The sequence below is a fragment of the Pristiophorus japonicus genome, chromosome 26 (assembly GCF_044704955.1).
Source record: "Pristiophorus japonicus isolate sPriJap1 chromosome 26, sPriJap1.hap1, whole genome shotgun sequence".
In the NCBI taxonomy this organism is placed as follows: domain Eukaryota; kingdom Metazoa; phylum Chordata; class Chondrichthyes; family Pristiophoridae; genus Pristiophorus; species Pristiophorus japonicus.
Window position 1 is genome coordinate 10,587,319 of NC_092002.1, and position 20,558 is coordinate 10,607,876.

General features: G+C 49.7%; 1 protein-coding gene across 1 annotated transcript in view; it reads left to right on the forward strand.

Moving 5' to 3' along the window:
- Window positions 1–271: 271 nt before the first annotated feature.
- Window positions 272–20,558, forward strand: part of ptgir (prostaglandin I2 receptor) — an 85,222-nt gene continuing 64,935 nt past the window's right edge. The window contains exon 1 of the mRNA XM_070867783.1: window positions 272–1,124. Within this exon, the coding sequence (XP_070723884.1) occupies window positions 327–1,124 (798 nt within the window). The 5' untranslated portion in view covers window positions 272–326. The remainder of the gene's footprint in view (window positions 1,125–20,558) is intronic.

Here is a 20,558-nt window from a genome sequence, read left to right on the forward strand (position 1 = left end):
TGAGAGGTCCCGCCTCTCACTTCGTTCTCACACACACACATACACATGAGCGAGGTTGCAGTAGTTTCAGATCAGCAGGAGAAGAGACAGCGAGTGGAGCCTTCTTTTCCCTCTTGTCTCAATCTACACCCTTTCAGCAGAAGCGGGAAATGACCACCGCGGTGGACAGAGGACACAGGGCAGGGCAACAGGTCCCAGCCCTTGCCAGCTTTTGAGAAACTTCTGGCGGTGGGAGGGTGGGGGGGTGGCGGGGAGGTTGTCACCCCTCCCTCCCTCTCTACCTTGCCTCTTGGGGGGGGGGAAGAGAGCGAGAGAGAAGGATCGACATGAATAACAGCACCTGTGAGAACACCAGCGAGATCCTGGAAAACAGCAAGCCCATGGTGAGCATCCTCATGTTCTCCGCCGGCGTGGTGGGCAACGTGCTCGCCCTGCTCATCCTGGGCATGCACCACAAGGAACTCCGCACCAAGTCCTCGGTCTTCTGCATCTTGGTGACTGGCCTGGTTGTGACCGACCTGATGGGGACCTGCTTCCTCAGCCCGGTGGTCTTCGTGGCCTACGCCAAGCAGAAGTCCCTGCTTGGGCTGGTGGATCACCACACCCTGTGTAACTTCTTCTCCTTTGGCATGACCTTCTTCGGTGTGGCCTCCACCCTAATCCTCTTCGCCATGGCCGTGGAGCGCTGCCTGGCCATCAGCCACCCTTACTACTACTCCCAGCACATTGGAAGAAGCTTCGCCAAGGTGGCCCTGCCTTCCATCTACGTCTTCGGAACACTCTTCTGCAGCATGCCCTTTGCCGGCTTCGGCGAGCACAAGCAGTACTGCCCGGGCACCTGGTGTTTTGTGAAGATGGAATCGCCGGACTCCGGGGTCATAGCTTTCTCCTTGCTCTACGCCACTCTCATCGGCTTCCTCATCGTGGCCATCCTCGTGTGCAACGGCTCGGTCATCGTCAGCCTCTGCAAGATGCACAAGAACCAGAGGACCAGGAGAGGCTCGGTGGTGACTTCCCAGAGGAGGAGGAAGAGCCTGTTTGGCCAGAGAGAGGAGGAAGTGGACCATCTCATCCTCCTGGCCCTCATGACCATCATCTTCGCCATCTGTTCCCTGCCTCTGACGGTAAGCCAAGATGGTCTAGACTTCTGTCAATGTCTGCCCCCCCCCCCCAACTCCCTCACCCCCGACCGGTTTCACGTAAATGCAGTCAGTAAGTGTGATGTTGCTGGACCGGTTATCCAGCGGATCTTGAGTTCAAATCTCTGCATTGGCAGTTTTGAGAACTTAGATCCAGTTAGAAAAGAAAAAAAAGAAAGGTTCGCATTGATATAGCGCCTTTCACAACCACCGGACGTCTCAAAGCGACTTACAGCACTTTTGGAGTGTAGTCACTGTTGTAATGTGGGAAACGCGGCAGCCAATTTGCGCACAGCAAGCTCCCACAACCAGCAATGTGATCATGACCCGGCAATCTGTTTTTTTTGTTATGCTGATTGAGGGATAAATATTGGCCCCAGGGACACCGGGGATAACGCCCCTGCTCGTCGAAATCTTTTACGTCCACCTGAGAGAGCAGACGGGGCCTCGGTTTAACGTTTCATCCGAAAGACGGCACCTCCGACAGTGCGGCACTCCCTCAGCACTGCACTGGGAGTGTCAGCCTCGATTTTGTGCTCAAGTCTCTGGAGTGGGACTCGAACCCACGACCGTCTGACTCAGAGACGAGGGTGCTGCCCACTGAGTTACTGGCTGAAAGTAAAAAGCTAGTGTCTGTAAAAGGTGACCATGAAGCTGTCAGGTTATCTTCAATCCCTCAACCGGGCGACTAATGTTCCTTCAGCTGTCCTTATCCGGTCTGGCTTATAATGTGACGGGTCGTGGGTTCGAGTCCCACTCCAGGGACTTGAGCACATAAATCCAGGCTGACACTCCCAGTGCAGTGCTGAGGGAGTGCCGCACTGTCGGAGGTGCCGTCTTTCGGATGAGACGTTAAACCGAGGCCCCGTCTGCTCTCTCGGGTGGATGTAAAAGATCCCACGGCCACTATTTCGAAGAAGAGCAGGGGGAGTTCTCCCCGGTGTCCTGGGGCCAATATTTATCCCTCAATCAACATCACTAAAACCGATTATCTGGCTCACTATCACATTGCTGTTTGTGGGAGCTTGCTGTGCGCAAATTGGCTGCATTTCCTACGTTCCCACAGGACTCCAAAAAGTACTTCATTGAATGTACAGGGCCTTGGGTCGTCCGCTGGTCGTGAAAGGTGCTATATAAATGCAAAGTCTTTCTTTTCCAGTCCCACACCGAAGTGGTTGACTCTGAACTGCCCTCTGAGGTGGGTCAGTAAGCCCCTCAATCGTGGCGACAAGGGGGCGGGGCAATAAATGCCAGCCTTGTCAGCAACGCCCGCATCCCGAGAGTGAATATAAAAAGAGTATTTGCCCGCCTGTGTGTCAGCAATTGGCTTTTCTCAGACTTGCATTATATTTTCTCCAAGGTTAGAGCAGCCTTAGCTGTGGGTGCGTGGCTGCTGAGTTAAGTCTCCATGGAACAGCACGATTAAGTGCATGTGAGACTCTTTCTGGGAGATGCGATGAGACACTCTATAAATTTTCCTCATGTCGAAACATGTTGTTGAAGCTCTGTGACAAACCACACCGTCAGGCTGACCCTCGACCCCCAAATAAAGCCGAGTTGTTTTAGGATGCAGCCGTTCCGATCTTCTGTAACAACCTCTACATTTGCCGTTCAATTTGCAAAACACCGAGGGGTTAAATTAAATAACGTACTTCCTAAAAGCTCGAACTTGCGGAGGTATTTCCAGTTATTTTTGGAATCTTTTATCCCGTGGAACTCAGCTAGTTGTTTGAGGAGGTTTAAGTACATTCACCAATCTCGCGCTCCCAACCGAGTCAGGGAACCGGTGTATACAGTACGATTGGTCATGGGTTCGAGTCCCACTCCAGGAACTTGAGCACAAAACTCCAGGCTGACACTCCCAGTGCAGTGCTGAGGGAGCGCCGCACTGTCGGAGGTGCCGTCTTTCGGATGAGACGTTAAACCGAGGCCCCGTCTGCCGTCTCGGGTGGACGTAAAAGATCCCATGGCCACTATTTCGAAGAAGAGCAGGGGTCGTGTGGCCAATATTTATCCCGCAATCAACATAACAAAAACAGATGATCTGGGTCATTATCACATTGCTGTTTGTGGGAGCTTGCTGTGCGCAAATTGGCTGCCGCGTTTCCCACATTACAACAGTGACCGCGCTTCAAAAATGCTTTCATTGGCTGTCAAGCGCTTTGGGTCGTCTGGTGGTCGTGAAAGGCACTGTGTAAGATGACCTCTTGTTGGCCGGCGCAGATATAATGGTAAGTGCTGCAGGGAATCGAATACGGCCAGGGTGATCACCTGGACTAGTTTCCATCGCCTGGATGGGTCGGAGAGGAATTTTCCCAGATTTTTTTTTCTCCCTAAATTGGCCTGGGTTTTTAATCTGCTTTTTTGCCTCTCCCAGGAGATCGCATGGCTCCGGTTGGGGTGGAGTGTAGACTGTTTCAGTGTAAGGGGGTGTTGCAGTTGTGTGGGGCGGACTGGTTGGGCTGGGTGCCCTTTGCCTTTCCGCCGTTGTTCATGGGTTTATCTGTAACCTTTAGGACTGCTGACCGAGGGCTGGGCGGCTTTGCCGGCCGGCACGAATGCGATGGGCCGAAATGGCCTCCTTCTGCGCTGTAACTTTCTATATTTCGAAATGCAAGACTTTCTTTCCTTTTAGTCTTTATAGTCTTGCCTCTGACCAGCACTCCTTTTGAGTGTAGCTGCCCGCTGGGAGTGCTGGATCGTTGAATTTATCTCGACGGGATGTCACATTGTATAAACGGGGCTGATGCAGAGGAATGCTTCTTGCTGTGTGGGTGGGGCGGGAGTGCGGGGGCGGGGTGATGGATAAGATTGGGATGGGACCCACCAGCTGAAATATAACTGTCGAGGAATCTCACTACGATGAAACAACAGACGTGGAGGTTTTATCGATAAAGATGCGTCGGTTGCCTGTGTTCGACACTATTCCGTACGTGCACAGACCATATTATTGTAGAGCAACTTCATTCAAACTCCTCCGTGCACACGAGCCAAACACAAAAACCCGGAATTTCCTGGAAAAGTTTGGCTGGTGACTGCGGTATAAGAATGGAGTCGGACTCGCTCCTTCTCGCCCCCCCCACCCATCACACCCCCCCCCCCCGCCACTGCCCCAGGAAAATTTGCACGTTACTGACTTACGCCGGTTTTTACGTCGAAAACCTGGTTGCCCACAAATTTCCTCCGTCTTTTGCTCCGGCCCACACCCGATTTACCTCCAGCAAAAATCCTGCTCCACTCAGTGATACCTCTCCGCTCAAAAGACCCGGGAACGTGAGCTTCCTGCATTTACACCACTTCTGAACGGGAGTAAATTTAGGGCCAAAATTTGAGGCATGGCAGGCAGGACCTGTTTCGATACTGTTTCACAACGATTTCTTACTTTTTAAACCCCCATCCCTGCCTTTGTTACCTCCAGACTTGACTATTCCAACGCACTCCTGGCCGGCCTCCCACATTCCACCAACTAGAGGTGATCCAAAACTCGGCTGCCCCATGTCCCAACTCGCACCGAGTCCCGCTCACCCATCACCCCCTGTGCTCACTGACCCGTGTCCTAACTCGCACCCAGTCCCGCTCACCCATCGCCCCCTGTGCTCACTGACCCGTGTCCTAACTCGCACCAAGTCCCGCTCACCCAACACCCCCTGTGCTCACTGACCCGTGTCCCAACTCGCACCAGGTCCCGCTTACCCATCACCCCCTGTGCTCGCTGACCCACATTGGCTCCCAGTTAAGCGACGCCTCCATTTCAAAACTCTCATCCTTGTTTACAAATCCCTCCATGGCCCTCGCCCCCTCCCTATCTCTGTAATCTCCTCCAGCCCCACAACCCCCCCGAGATGTCTGCGCTCCTCTAATTCTGCCCTCTTCAGAATCTCTGATTATAATCGTTCAATCATCGGTGGCTGTGCCTTCTGTTGTCTGGGCCCCAAGCTCTGGAACTCCCTCCCTAAACCTCTCCGCCTCTCTACATCTCTGTCCTTTAAGACGCTACTTAAAACCGACCTCTTTGACCAAGCTTTTGGTCATCTGCCCTAATTTCTTCTAAAGTTTCTCAGTGTCAAATTAATTTTTTTTGTCTTATAACACTCCTGTGAAGCGCCTTGGGACGTTTTAATATGTTAAAGGCGCTATATAAATACAAGTTTTTGTTGTTGATTTTTTTTAAACATTTTCCCTCACTGTGACTCGCATTGTATCTTCTATTTCCATCAATATTTTTTTTATGGCATCAGAATCTTTACCAGTATAAAGACAAAACCTTCCGTAAATAGATTTACTTAACACATGCTCTGTTTAATCTGCATGAATGATGGTTTAGTGGCTTCAAATTTTAATCAGTTAGGTCATTAAAGAAGAAAGATGGCGACTGTTTCATGTTTTCCGTGGGCCCTGATTGGTTAGGCTGATTTACGCTCGATTTGCACAGTTGCCTTTTACGCTCTGCTAGAGGCTGATGAGATCGCCAGCAAATTACGGCGTATATTGGTCAGTCGGCGTAGCAACCGGAGTGAATTTCGGGCATAAGTTGGAGGGAGGAAATTCCTGAGCCCCGGAACACCTCAATCCCATGACAATTTTCTCCCTCCCACTGTCAGCCGTGACTCAGTGGGCAGCACCCTCACCTCTGAGTCAGAAGGTCGTGGGTTTGAGTCCCACTCCAGAGACTTGAGCACGTAAATCTAGGCTGACACTCCCAGCGCAGTGCTGAGGGAGCGCTGCACTGCCAGAGGTGGTTGTGAAAGGCGCTATAGAAATGCAAGTCTTGTTTTTTAATTGTAAGTTGTTGGTGTTGTTGTTATTCCCCAATCTGTTTCTGCCTACTGCCTACAGAAGGAATGATTCAACTGATTAAGATAAAAATAAGCCACCTTCTAATCATTGAACACAGGTACCAGACTGAGGGAGCTGGCAAATGAAGCAAACAGATTAAATCAAAGCGATGGATGCTTCACGGACCTTGGTGATGGGTTAATTGGCTTTTTACAAAGAATCGTAATGAGATAATACGTAATTGTCCTGTGGTTGAGAGCAGTGAAGCGTGTTTTCCTTTCTCTGTGCTCGGACCAGCTGTGTGAATCACTCAGCAATGAGCTGCTGTTTAGCATTTTCTGACAACAGTCTTTCCGCTGACAGGGAAACGTGTTGTGATGTAGGTGACAGCGAGCTTAGTGCGAATGACAACAGAACAGTCGAGCTATACAAGCTCTCAGCTCAGAAGGAGGACATTCAGCCCATCATATCGGTGCTGACATTTTGGTAAACTACTCCAAGACTGATCCCACTGTCCCACTCTCTCCACATAGCCCTGTATCAATCCCAAACTGATCCCACTGCCCCACTCTCTCCCCATAGCCCTGTATCAATCCCAAACTGATCCCACTGCCCCACTCTCTCCCCATAGCCCTGTATCAATCCCAAACTAATCCCACTGCCCCGCTCTCTCTTCCCATAGCACTGTATCAATCCCAAACTAATCCCACTGCCCCGCTCTCTCCCCATAGCCCTGTATCAATCCCAAACTAATCCCACTGCCCCGCTCTCTCCCCATAGCCCTGTATCAATCCCAAACTGATCCCACTGCCCCACTCTCTCCCCATAGCCCTGTGTCAATCCCAAACTAATCCCACTGCCCCGCTCTCTCTTCCCATAGCACTGTATCAATCCCAAACTAATCCCACTGCCCCGCTCTCCTCCCATAGCCCTGTATCAATCCCAAATTGATCCCACTGCCCCGCTCTCTCCCCATAGCCCTGTATCAATCCCCAAACTAATCCCACTGCCCCGCTCTCTCTTCCCATAGCACTGTATTAATCCCAAACTAATCCCACTGCCCCGCTCTCCTCCCATAGCCCTGTATCAATCCCAAATTGATCCCACTGCCCCGCTCTCTCCCCATAGCCCTGTATCAATCCCAAACTAATCCCACTGCCCCGCTCTCCTCCCATAGCCCTGTATCAATCCCAAATTGATCCCACTGCCCCGCTCTCTCCCCATAGCCCTGTATCAATCCCCAAACTAATCCCACTGCCCCACTCCCTCCAGATAGCCCTATATCAATCCCCAAGCTAATCCCACTGCCCCGCTCTCTCCCCATAGTCCTGTATCAATCCCCAACTGATCCCACTGCCCCATGCTCTCCCCATAGTCCTGTATCAATCCCAAACTAATCCCACTGCCCCGTGCTCTCCCCATAGTCCTGTATCAATCCCCAAACTAATCTCACTGCCCCGCTCACTCCCCATAGTCCTGTGTCAATCCCCAAACTAATCCCACTGCCCCGCTCTCTCCCCATAGTCCTGTGTCAATCCCCAAACTAATCCCACTGCCCCACTCCCTCCACATAGCCCTGTATCAATCCCCAAACTAATCCCACTGCCCCGCTCTCTCCCCATAGCCCTGTATCAATCTCAAATTAATCCCACTGCCCCGCTCTCTCTCCATAGCCCTGTATCAATCCCCAAACTAATCCCACTGCCCCGCTCTCTCCCCATAGCCCTGTATCAATCCCAAACTGATCCCACTGCCCCGCTCTCTCCCCATAGCCCTGTATCAATCCCAAACTAATCCCACTGCCCCGCTCTCTCCCCATAGCCCTGTATCAATCCCAAACTAATCCCACTGCCCCGCTCTCTCCCATAGCCCTGTATCAATTCCAAACTAATCCCACTGCACTGCTCTCTCCCCATAGCCCTGTATCAATCCCCAACTAATCCCACTGCCCCGCTCTTTCCCCATAGCCCTGTATCTATCAGGAAAGACTGGGGCTTTTTTCTCTAGAAAACTGAAGGCTGAGGGGTGACCTGATAGAGGGTCTTTAAAATCATGCTGGGGTTTGATAGGTTAGACGTAGCGAAAATGTTTCCACTTGTGGGGGAGACCAGAACTAGGGGCCATCAATATAGACCCAATGGGGAATTCAGGAGAAACCTCCTTACCAATGAACGGTGAGAATGTGGAACTCGCTGCCACAGGGAGGGGTTGAGGCGAATAGTATCGATGCATTTAAAGGGAGGCTGGACAAACACATGAGGGAGAAAGGAATAGAAGGATATGTTGATGGGGTGAGATGAAGAGGGGTGGGAGGGGGCTGGTGTGGAGCATAAACCCTGGCATGGACCTGCTGGGCCAGTGGCCTGTTTCTGTGCTGTTTTCCTTCTCTCCAAGTCACCTGGTCTTTCAACCAGCCGTAAAACGGCAGCTGTCCTATCGAGTCGCGAAATGAAACTCTGCTTCATGTGCAAGTGTCTGCTGATGTACCCAAGGCCCTTGCTCCTCAAGGAGAGTGTTTATAAATGGTACATAGACAGTTAAGGGGCTGATCTGATCAAAGTTTTCAGGATATTAAGGGGAACAGATAGGGTCGATAGAGAGAAACTATGTCCGCTGGTTGGGGAGTCTAGGACGAGGGGGGCAGAGTCTGAAAATGAGAGCCAGGCCTTTCAGGGGTGAAATTAGGAAACACTTCTACACACAAAGGGTGGTAGATGTTTGGAACTTTCTTCCGCAGACGGCAATTGCATGCGAGATCGATTGTTAGTTTTACATCGGAGATCGATAGCTTTCTGTTAGCCAGAGGTATTAAGGGTTATTGGGCAAACGCGGGTATATGGAGTTAGGTCGTGGAACAGCCATGATCTCAGAATGGCGGAACTGGCTCGAGGGGCCGAATGGCCTCCTCCTGCTCCCATGGTCCTACACTTTGAAAATGAGTCCAGGTACTTCAGCCTAAGGACGCGGAGATCAGAGAAATGGCATATTTTAGGGCAGGACCCTTGAGGAATTACCCCACCCTCACTCTGCAGCTGAGCGGAAAGCTTGCAGCAATGCCACAGCTTCCTTTCAAGGTCAGATAAGATACACATTTCGGGGAAGATGTAGCAACAAATGGGGATTAGAAACCACAGTCCCTAGATGAGCACTTATAAATAACAGCACCTTGTATTTAGATAACGCCTTTAACATAGTAAAACGTCCCATGGTGCGTCACAGGAGTATTATCAGACAAAAATGTGATACCGAGCCTGTTAGGTAGGCAAACATCACCAATGTGTAAGACTTGCCACCAGGGGCCGCACCTGTGGGAGACCCAAGGGTCACCTGCACACCCTGGGCAAGCAGGTATAAAAGGCAGTCTACCATACTACCTCCTCACTCTGGAGTTACATTGAAGAGACCAAGGTCACAACAGTTTGAGCTCACAGTATACAGTCTTGTGGAGTTATTCTGAACATAACAGAGCCAAATAAGGAGAAATTAAGGCAGGTGACCAAACGTATTAAGGAGCGTCTTGAAGGAGCAGAGAGAGGCGGAGAGGTTTAGGGAGGGAGTTCCAGGCAGCAGAAGGCACGGCCACCGGTGGTTGAGCGATTATAATCAGGGATGCTCAAGAGGGCAGAATTGGAGGAGCGCAGACATCTCGGGGGGGTTGTGGGGCTGGAGGAGATTAGGGAGGGGGGCGAGGGCCATGGAGGGATTTGAAAACAAGGATGAGAATTTTGAAATCGAGGCGTTGCTTAACCGGGAGCCAATGTGGGTCAGCGAGCATAGGGGCACAGGGCAGCCGAGTTTTGGATGAACTCAAGTAACACTCACATGCCATCCCTCTGTCCCACTGGTATTGACCCGAATCAATCGGTCAATGTCACAGCAGTAATGGGCAGAGAGAGGAAAGCCCTGTGTGTGTGCTGGCTGTCCATCTACACGGTGTCTGCCGATTTGCCTTTTCTTTCTCTAACAATTGCAATGTCTTTAAGTCTCTCTCTCTCTCGTTTGCCCGGTCCCACACTGGATATCGTGCTGGGCCAGTCGCCGTGTAAGCAGTATTATCCTCCTGAAATTAGCCCCGGTCTGTCCGAACCCGCAAAGGGGCCATGTTTGACATCACGGAACGCGCTATCTACGAATGAGGGAAATATTTCTCCAAACGTGCACTCCGACCAGACCGTCTTCCCCATTACCATGGCAACGCTCAGATATTGGGCGCACAGCTTTCTAATCGAATCGGTGTGAGACTTGCCTTTATATCACGCCTTTCGTCCCAAAGCGCTTTACAGCCAGTGAAGGACTTTTTGGAGTGTAGTCACTGTTGTAATGTGGGAAACGCAGCAGCCAATTTGCGCACAGCAAGCTCCCACAAACAGCAATGTGACAATGAGCTGATAATCTGTTTGTTTGTTATGTTGACTGAGGGATAAATATTGGCCCCAGGACACCGGGGATAACTTCCCCTTGCTCTTCTTCAAAATAGTGCCGAGGGATCTTTTACATCCACCTGAGAGAGCAGACGGGGCCTCGGTTTAACGTCTCGCCCGAAAGACGGCACCTCCGACAGTGCGGCACTCCCTCGGCACTGCACTGGGGAGTGTCAGCCTGGATTTTGTGCTCAAGTCTCCGGAGTGGGGCTTGAACCCACGACCTCTGACTCAGAGGCGAGAGTGCTGCCCTCTGAGTCACAGCCAACACCTGGGTTGAAAAGATGCAAGGAGCATTGTAACAAACTCACAGTGCCTTCCTGCTTAAAGAGACAGTGCGCTCACTCGATATAAATAATTGCGTCAACCTTCACCTGGAGTGCACCAACGTGAAGCAACATATTTTATTGAATCACTTATCAAGCAATAAAGTTAGACCGTCTGCTGCAAGGCAGGAAACTGGGATGCTCTCAGGCATAAGCTCCAGTTCACAATGAATGAAAGAAAGACTTGCATTTATATAGCGCCTTTCACAACCACCAGACGTCTCCAAGCCCCTTCACAGCCAATGAAGGACTTTTGGAGTGCGGTCACTGGTGTATGATTTAATATGGTGGTGCTGCGGATTCATGTTTCAACAATTTGAACGGTGGTGAATTTTTAGACCCTGGTCCGTGAGGTGTGCACTGCAGTCTGTCACCAGCAGGAGGCAGCAATCTGTCTAACCTGTGCTGCAGTCCAGAAGAATTAGGAGCAGGAGTCGGCCATTCGGCCCCTCGAGCCTGCTCCGCCATTCAGTGAGATCATGGCTGATCTTCGACCTCAGCTCCATTTTCTTGCTCTGTCCCCATAATTCCTTGATTCCCTTAATGTTCAAAAATCTGTCTTGAATATACTCAAAGACTGAGGGCTAGACTTTCGATCGGGATCACCCAGTTACCGCCCATTTAACCGCTAAGATTGAGTTTAACGCCCATATTTGATTATAAATGGAAACTATTGGCCATTTATCGCCGGCGTAACTTTCGGCGTACAATTAATGCCGGGAATTAGCTGGACCGCCCGCCCATAGTTTTTTCATGAAATCTGACATCATCACTCGTGCATCGCCCGGAAGACTGTTGATAATGGAAACGAGCGCCCAAAATACCGCCCAGATTATCGCCGAGCGCTACTTTCGGCATCTCGCCCGCATACTTCCACAACCCTGTGGGGTAGAGAACTCCAAAGATTCACCACCCTCTGAGTGAAGAGATTTCTGCTCATCTCGGTCCAAAATGGCCGACCCCTTGTTCTGAGACTGTGTGACCACCCCCCCCTCTCTGTTTCGAGACTTTGAGACATTCTGTCACATCAGCTCCCCACGCCCAGTTCAACCCAGCAGGCTGCAGTGCCCACCAGAGCTGATCTTCCACAGGGCTTCCTCAGGTGTCCAGCCATAACACCAGCGGGAGTTGTGAGGCTCCGTTGGGGAGAATAGTCATTTTGCTGGGTTTGTGCAGGAGTTGCAGTGAGAGTCCCGGGGAGCCCTGAGCAATAAGGACCCGCTGCTTCGATCTTAGAACATAAGAAATAGGAGCAGGAGTAGGCCACACTGTCCCTCGAGCCTGCTCCGCCATTCAATACGATCATGGCTGATCCGATCATAGACTCAGCTCCACTTCCCCGCCCGCACCCCATAATCCCTTATTCCCTTATCGGTTAAGAAACTGTCTATCTCTGTCTCAATGACCCGGCTTCCACAGCTCTCTGAGGCAGCGAATTGCACAGATTCACAACCCTCTGAGAGAAGAAATTCCTCCTCATCTCAGTTTTAAATGGGCGGCCCCTTATTCTAAGATTATGCCCCCTAGTTCTAGTCTCCCCCATCAGTGGAAACATCCTCTCTGCATCCACCTTGTCAAGCCCCCTCATAATCTTATACGTTTCGATAAGATCACCTCTCATTCTTCTGAATTCCAATGAGTAGAGGCCCAACCTCCTCAACCTTCCCTCATAAGTCAATCCCCTCATCTCTGGAATCAACCGAGTGAACCTTCTCTGAACTGCCTCCACAGCAAGTATATCCTTCTGTAAATATGGAAACCAAAACTGCACGCAGTATTCCAGGTGTGGCCTCATCAATACCCTGTATAGCTGTAGCAAGACTTCCCTGCTTTTATACTCCATCCCCTTTGCAATGAAGTGTTTTTACTCCCTCCTCTCTCTCTCTTACACAGTCCCTCGGAGTCGAGGATGACTTACTTCCGCACTAGAAATGAGTTCTCAGGTGACGGATGAGACCAATGCAGGACTTACAGTCTCTGTCACAGGTGGGGCAGATGGTGGTTGGAGGGACGGGTGGGTGGGAGGGGCTTGGGTTGTCGTGCGCTCCTTCCGCTGTCTACGCTTGGCTTCCGCTTGCTCCCGGCGATGAGACTCGAGGTGTTCAGCGCCTTCCCGGATGCTTTTCCTCCACTTTGAGCGGTCTTAGGCCAGGGATTCCCAAGAGTCAGTGGGGATGTTGCACTTTTCCAAGGAGGCTTTGAGGGCGTCCTTGAAGCATTTCCTCTGCCCACCTGGGGCTCGCTTGCCGTGCCGGAGCTCCGAGTAGAGCGCTTGTTTTGGGAGTCTCGTATCGGGCATGTGGACGATGTGGTCCGTCCAGCGGAGCTGGTCGGGTGTGGACAGTGCTTCGATGCTGGGGATGTTGGCCTGAACGAGGACACTGACGTTGGTGCGTCTGTCCTCCCAGGGGATTTGCAGGATTTTGCAGAGGCAGCATTGGTGGTACTTCTCCAGTGTTTTGAGGTGCTTGCTGTGCATGGTGTCTCTGAGCCATACAGGAAGGCGGGTATCGCCACTGCTCTGCAGACCATGAGCTTGGTGCCGGGTTTGAAGTCCTGGTCTTCAAACACTCTCTTCCTCAGGCGACCGAAAGCTACACTGACACACTAGAGACAGTGTTGGACCTCGTCGTCGATGTCTGCCATTGTTGATGGTAGACTCTCGAGGTATGGAAAATGGTTCATGTTGTCCAAGGCCTCGTCGTGGATTTTGATAACTGGGAGTGTTTGATGGGACAGTGTAGAGGGAGCTTTACTCTGTATCTAACCCGTGCTGTACCTGCCCTGGGAGTGTTTGCTGGGACAGTGTAGAGGGAGCTTTACTCTGTATCTAACCCCGTGCTGTACCTGCCCTGGGAGTGTTTGATGGGACAGTGTAGAGGGAGCTTTACTCTGTATCTAACCCCCTGTACCTGCCCTGGGAGTGTTTGATGGGACAGTGTAGAGGGAGCTTTACTCTGTATCTAACCCTGTGCTGTACCTACCCTGGGAGTGTTTGATGGGACAGTGTAGAGGGAGCTTTACTCTGTATCTAACCCCCTGTACCTGCCCTGGGAGTGTTTGATGGGACAGTGTAGAGGGAGCTTTACTCTGTATCTAACCCCGTGCTGTACCTGCCCTGGGAGTGTTTGATGGGACAGTGTAGAGGGAGCTTTACTCTGTATCTAACCCTGTGCTGTACCTGCCCTGGGAGTGTTTGATGGGACAGTGTAGAGGGAGCTTTACTCTGTATCTAACCTCCTGTACCTGCCCTGGGAGTGTTTGATGGGACAGTGTAGAGGGAGCTTTACTCTGTATCTAACCCCGTGCTATACCTGCCCCGGGAGTGTCTGATGGGACAGTGTAGAGGGAGCTTTACTCTGTATCTAACCCCATGCTGTACCTGCCCTGGGAGTGTTTGATGATGACACTGGGTGCCAAAATGAAGCTATTCCATTCCCGGACACTACTATACCTCACCTGGATGAACACGAAACAAAATTGGTTTAACAATTAGCGATGTTGCAATAAGAGCGGGTGGAGTGGGGACTTTTTTGTTTGAACACCTGAAGTAAACAGCCCAAGATAGACAGGCTAAGCCTGGGCCAATAAAAGCAAACATCAAGTCTTGAGGCATTTGTTACGTGGCTTAATTACATTAACGTTTTCACAGTCCTGCAACTCATACCCTTGTGTGTTAAACCTTTAATTGGCACGCTAGTTCAAAACCGTGAGCATGTATCGGCCGCTCGATTTACATCTCTCCTCATTTTTATCTTTATTGAAGTCACCAACCATTTTATACAAATAGGAAAACATTGCATTTATATAGCGCCTTTCACGACCACCAGGCATTCCAAAGCGCTTTTTAGCCAATGAAGCACTTTCTGAAGTGTGGTCACTGTTGTAATGTGGGAAACGCGGCAGCCAATTTGCGCACAGCAAGCTCCCACAAACAGCAATGTGATAATGACCCGATAATCTGTTTTTTGTTATGTTGACTGAGGGATAAATATTGGCCCAGGACACCAGGGGATAACTCCCCTGCTTTTCTTCGAAATAGTGCCGTGGGATCTTTTACTTCCAGCTGAGAGAGCAAACGGGGCCTCGGTTTAACGTCTCATAAGAACATAAGAAATAGGAGCAGGAGTAGGCCATATGGCCCCTCAAGCCTGCTCCACATTTAATACGATCATGGCTGATCCGATCATGGACTCAGGTCCACTTCCCTGCCCGTTCCCCATAACCCCTTATTCCCTGATCGTTTAAGAAACTATCTATTTCTGTCTTAAATTTATTCAATGTCCCAGCTTCCACAGCTCTCTGAGGCAGAGAATTCCACAGATCCACAACCCTCTGAGAGAAGAAATTTCTCCTCATCTCAGTTTTAAATGGGCGGCCCCTTATTCTGAGATTATGCCCCCTAGTTCTAGTCTCCCCTATCAGTGGAAACATCCTCTCTGCATCCACCTTGTCAAGCCCCCTCATAATCTTATACATTTCGATAAGATCACCTCTCATTCTTCTGAACTCCAATGAGTAGAGGCCCAACCTACTCAACCTTTCTTCATAAGTCAGCCCACTCATCTCTGGAATCAACCTAATGAACCTTCTCTGAACTGCCTCCAAAGCAAGTATATCCTTTTATAAATATGGAAACCAAAACTGCATGTAGTATTCCATGTGTGGCCTCGCCAATACCCTGTATAACTGTAGCAAGACTTCCCTGCTTTTATATTCCATCCCCTTTGTACTAAAGGCCAAGATTCCATTGGCCTTCCTGATCACTTGCTGTACTTGCATTCTAACCTTTTGTGATTCCTGCACAAGTATCCCCAGGTCCCGCTGTACTGCGGCACTTTGCAATCTTTCTCCAGTTAAATAATAACTTGCTCTTTGATTTTTCTTGCCAAAGTGCATGACCTCATATTTTCCAACACTGCACTCCATCTGCCAAATTTTTGCCCACTCACTTAGACTGTCTCTGTTCTTTTGCAGATTTTTTGTGTCCTCCTCACACATTGCTTTTCCTCCTATCTTTGTATCATCAGCAAACTTGGCTATGTTACACTCAGTCCCTTCCTCCAAGTCGTTAATATAGTTTGTAAATAGTTGGGGTCCCTGCACTGATCTCTGTGGCACTCCACTAGTTACTGATTGTCCACCTGAGAATGAACCATTTATCCCTAACCTCTGTTTTCTGTTCGTTAGCCAATCCTCTATCCATGCTCATATATTACCCCCACCCCGTGAACTTTTATCTTGTGCCGTAACCTTTTATGTGGCACCTTGTCAAATGCCTTCTAGAAGTCCAAATACATCACATCCACTGGTTCCCCTTTATCCACCCTGTTCATTACATCCTCAAAGAACTCCAGCAAATTTGTCAAACATGACTTCCCCTTCATAAATCCATGCTGACTCTGCCTGACCGAATTTTGCTTTTCCAAATGTCTTGCTACTGCTTCTTTAATAATGGACTCCAACATCTTCCCAACCACAGATGTTAGGCGAACTGGTCTATAGTTTCCTGCTTTTTGTCTGCCTCCTTTTTTAAATAGCGGCGTTACATTTGCAGTTCTGGGACCTCCCCAGAATCCAGGGAATTTTGGTAAATTACAACCAATGCATCCACTATCCCTGCCGTTACTTCTCTTAAGACGCTAGGATGCAAGCCATCAGGTCCAGGGGATTTATCTGCCTTTAGTCCCATTACCTTACTAAGTACCACCTCCTTAGTGATTGTGATTGTGTTAAGTTCCTCTCCTGCAATAGCCCCCTGACTATCCACTGTTGGATAATTATTAATGTCCACTACCGTAAAGACTGATACAAAATATTTGTTCAGAACTGCCATCTCCATGTTCCCTATTACTAATTCCCCGGTCTCGTCCTCTAAGAGACCAACATTTACTTTAGCCACTCTTTTCCTTTTTATATACCTATAGAAACTCTCGCTATCTGTTTTTATATTTTGTGCTGGTTTACTTTTACAGTCTATCTTCCCTTGCGTAATTTTTTTAGTCATTCTTTGTTGGCTTTTAAATGCTTCCCAATCTTCTGTCCTCCCACTAGTTTTGGCTACATTGTAGACCCTTGTTTTTAATTGGATACCGTCCTTTATTTCTTTATTTAGCCACAGATGGCTATCTTTTCTCTTACGTCCTTTCCTCCTCACTGGAATATATTTTTCTTGAGAGTTGGGAAATATCTCCTTAAATGTACACCACTGTTCATCAACCGTCCTACACTTTAGTCTATTTTCCCAGTCCACTTTAGTCAGCCCTCATACCTTCATAGTCTCCTTTATTTAAGCCTAGTACGCTGGTTAGAGATCCAACTTTCTCACCCTCCATCTGAATTTGAAATTCAGCCATGCTATGATCACTCATTCCAAGGGGATCCCTTACTAGGAGATTGTTTATTAATCCTGTCTCATTATACAGGACCAGATCTAAGATAGCCTGCCCCCTGGTTGGTTCCGTTACATACTACTCAAGGAACCCATCCCTTATGCACTCTATGAACTCTTCCTCAAGGCTACCATGAACAATTTGATTTGTCCAATCAATATGGAGGTTAAAATCACCCATGATTCTTGTTGTTCCCTTATTACAAGCCCCCGCTATTTCCTGGTTTATGCTCCGACCAACAGAGTTGCTACTGTTAGGGGGCCTATAGACTACGCCCACCAGTGACTTGTTCCCCTTATTATTCCTTATCTCCACCCAAACTGTTTCAACATCCTGATCATTTGAGCCAATATCATTTCTCACTATTGCAGTGATTCCATCCCTTATCAATAGAGCTGCCCACCTCCTTTTCCTTTCTATTACGCTCATAGTAAAGGGTGAGACTGAGTACTGGGTGAAATGAGCAAGTGTGACCTTAGCTCCTTTAATCAGATTCCAGAGTGCAGGTACCTCGTGGGTGACCTGCTTATATCCTGTGCTCCCAAGGGATGCTGCGATCCCTTGGGACTCCAACAGGGTGGGCCCTCTGGTGGTCAGGTGTCATGCAGGTTACAAAGGGTTAAATACATAACACTTTCTGTCTGTCCTTCTGGATTGTCAAATACTCCTGAATATTTAATTCCCAGTCCTGGTCACCTTGCAACCGAAAGACGGCACACCTCCGACAGTGCGGCGCTCCCTCAGCACTGCACTGGGAGCCTCAGCCTGGATTTATGTGCTCAAGTCCCTGGAGTGGGACTTGAACCCATGACCTTCTGACTCAGAGGCGAGAGAGAATGCTGCCCACTGAGCCAGGTCTAATAACTCCTTATGTGGCTCGGTGTCAGATTTTGTCTGATGACGCTGCTGTGATGCAGCTTGGGACGTTTTGCTGCATTAAAGGCACTACAAAAATGCAAGATGGTGTTGTTGTTGTTGTTTACGCCCATGAGTGTGATGTCATTAATCGGGGACCGCAGCCTAATGTCCCTGCACAGGTGCGAATGTTTGCTGTCAGTCAATGGATAAAGTTGGGAATTCCAGTGTCTTGATCTAGATCAAAGCTGGGTGCAATGGAAATGGGCTAGCATGTGTTAACTTGCCTGTAACGTTCACAACAGCCTCCATCTAACACAGCAGGAGCGAGGGCCATCTGTTTTGTTCCGACCCATTGTATGGTCCCTGATTAATGTCAGATCAGTGGCAGTTTGGCCCAAGAGGGCATATTAAAATCTGCATCGGTGCTTCAGTACAGCACGGGCTGAATGCCGATTTATCCTCAACCCAGTGCCATTAAGCTCTCGCTGTTCAGGCACACTCGGAGTTGGGTGCAGGGAGAAATGAGCATCAGTTAGAACTGACGACGCAAGCGGCCGGAATCGTATAAGGACCCAACGGGGAAAGCATTTCAGTAACCGGGCCAGCCCACTTCTGCTCGGACCGGCCTTAAGCTTACTCCGGTCCCAGATTGTGTGAGCGATGTTTAATGCCCTCTGACGTAACTAGCAAACTCAATTGTGCATACAATATCGGAGAAGAACACCCACCACTTCGCCAGGGTAATTAAGAATGGGCACCCCAGGAACTAACTGAAAGAAAGTAAAGCTCCTCTTACCAAGCATGCCCAGGGCAGTTACAGCACGGGGTTAGATACAGAGTAAAGCTCCCTCGACACTGTCCCATCAAACACTCCCAGGGCAGGTACAGCACGGGGTTAGATACAGAGTAAAGCTCCCTCTACACTGTCCCATCAAACACTCCCAGGGCAGGTACAGCACGGGGTTAGATACAGAGTAAAGCTCCCTCTACACTGTCCCATCAAACACTCCCAGGGCAGGTACAGCACGGGGTTAGATACAGAGTAAAGCTCCCTCTACACTGTCCCATCAAACACTCCCAGGGCAGTTACAGCACGGGGTTAGATACAGAGTAAAGCTCCCTCTACACTGTCCCATCAAACACTCCCAGGGCAGGTACAGTACGGGGTTAGATACAGAGTAAAGCTCCCTCTACACTGTCCCATCAAACACTCCCAGGGCAGGTACAGGGGGTTAGATACAGAGTAAAGCTCCCTCTACACTGTCCCATCAAACACTCCCAGGGCAGGTACAGCACGGGGTTAGATACAGAGTAAAGCACCCTCTACACTGTCCCATCACACACTCCCGGGGCAGGTACAGCACGGGGTTAGATACAGAGTAAAGCTCCCTCTACACTGTCCCATCAAACACTCCCAGGGCAGATACAGCACGGCGTTAGATACAGAGTAATGCTCCCTCTACACTGTCCCATCAAACACTCCCAGGGCAGGTACAGCATGGGGTTAGATACAGAGTAATGCTCCCTCTACACTGCCTCATCAAACACTCCCAGGGCAGGTACAGCACGGCGTTAGTTACAGAGTAAAGCTCCCTCTACACTGCCCCCATCCCTGTCCACCCAGTGCACTAGGGTGACCTTTCCTCTTCCCCATTTGGAAAACTCTGTGGCCAAGTTATTGCCCTACTTGGCGCAATGTTGCAGTCTGGACCCAGGGTAGTGGATGGAGTTTGCCCCGAGGTCATTTCACACAGGACCTCTCCAGCAACCAACTCGTGGTAACGTTGACCCCATCAGCCCGGACATGTTGGGAAACTCTGGTCTCCTCCCAGCTGCTCCTGTCTCCTCCTCCCAGCCCTTGGTTCCCACATTGTTTGCAACAGTGGCCAAGGCTCCAGCTGCTCTCTGAGTGTTGTGGATGCCCAGACAAAATTGCTTTCAGGTGGAGGCCATTTTCAGCCAACCTCGCACCGTAAGAGAGTCCCTGAGGCATCGTGTAAAATAAAACAGACACTTGCTGGGATCGGTTTTGATTTTTTTTACAGGGACATAAAAGAAATATTTCCGATCATCAGTTTAATCGGTTGCACGAAATGATCGCATTGCTTTTGCTGTTTCTGGCCTGCGTTTGAGGTTAATTGCAAAGGGAGTGCATCATCGTGAAACATTTTGTGGGAGGCACACCAATGATGTCACGCTATGGAAACTTTTATTTATAACTCAGAGCAATATACTCGAGCTAATCAGCTTTAAATGAAGGATAAGATGTGCAGGCCTTCGAGAGGGCGCAGAAAAGATTGACGAGAATGATTCCAGGGATGAGGGACTTCAGTGACGTGGATAGACCGGAGAAGCTGGGGTTGCTCTCCTTGTAGCAGAGGAGGTTGAGAGGAGATTTAATCGAGGTGTTCAAAATCATGAGGGGGTGCGGACAGATTAGACAGAGAGAAACTGTTCCCATTGGTGGAAGGGTCAAGAACCAGAGGGTAATATATATCGCTCCACCCAGTGGACTAGTATGGCACTGCAGCCAGTGCTGTTTACAAGAATAAACAGTTCAGGTCAGCTGACAGGGCTTCCTGAAGTTATCAGCCATCTCAAAGCCTGTGTGTGTTTGTGATGTCGGACTGAAAACTTAACATTTGG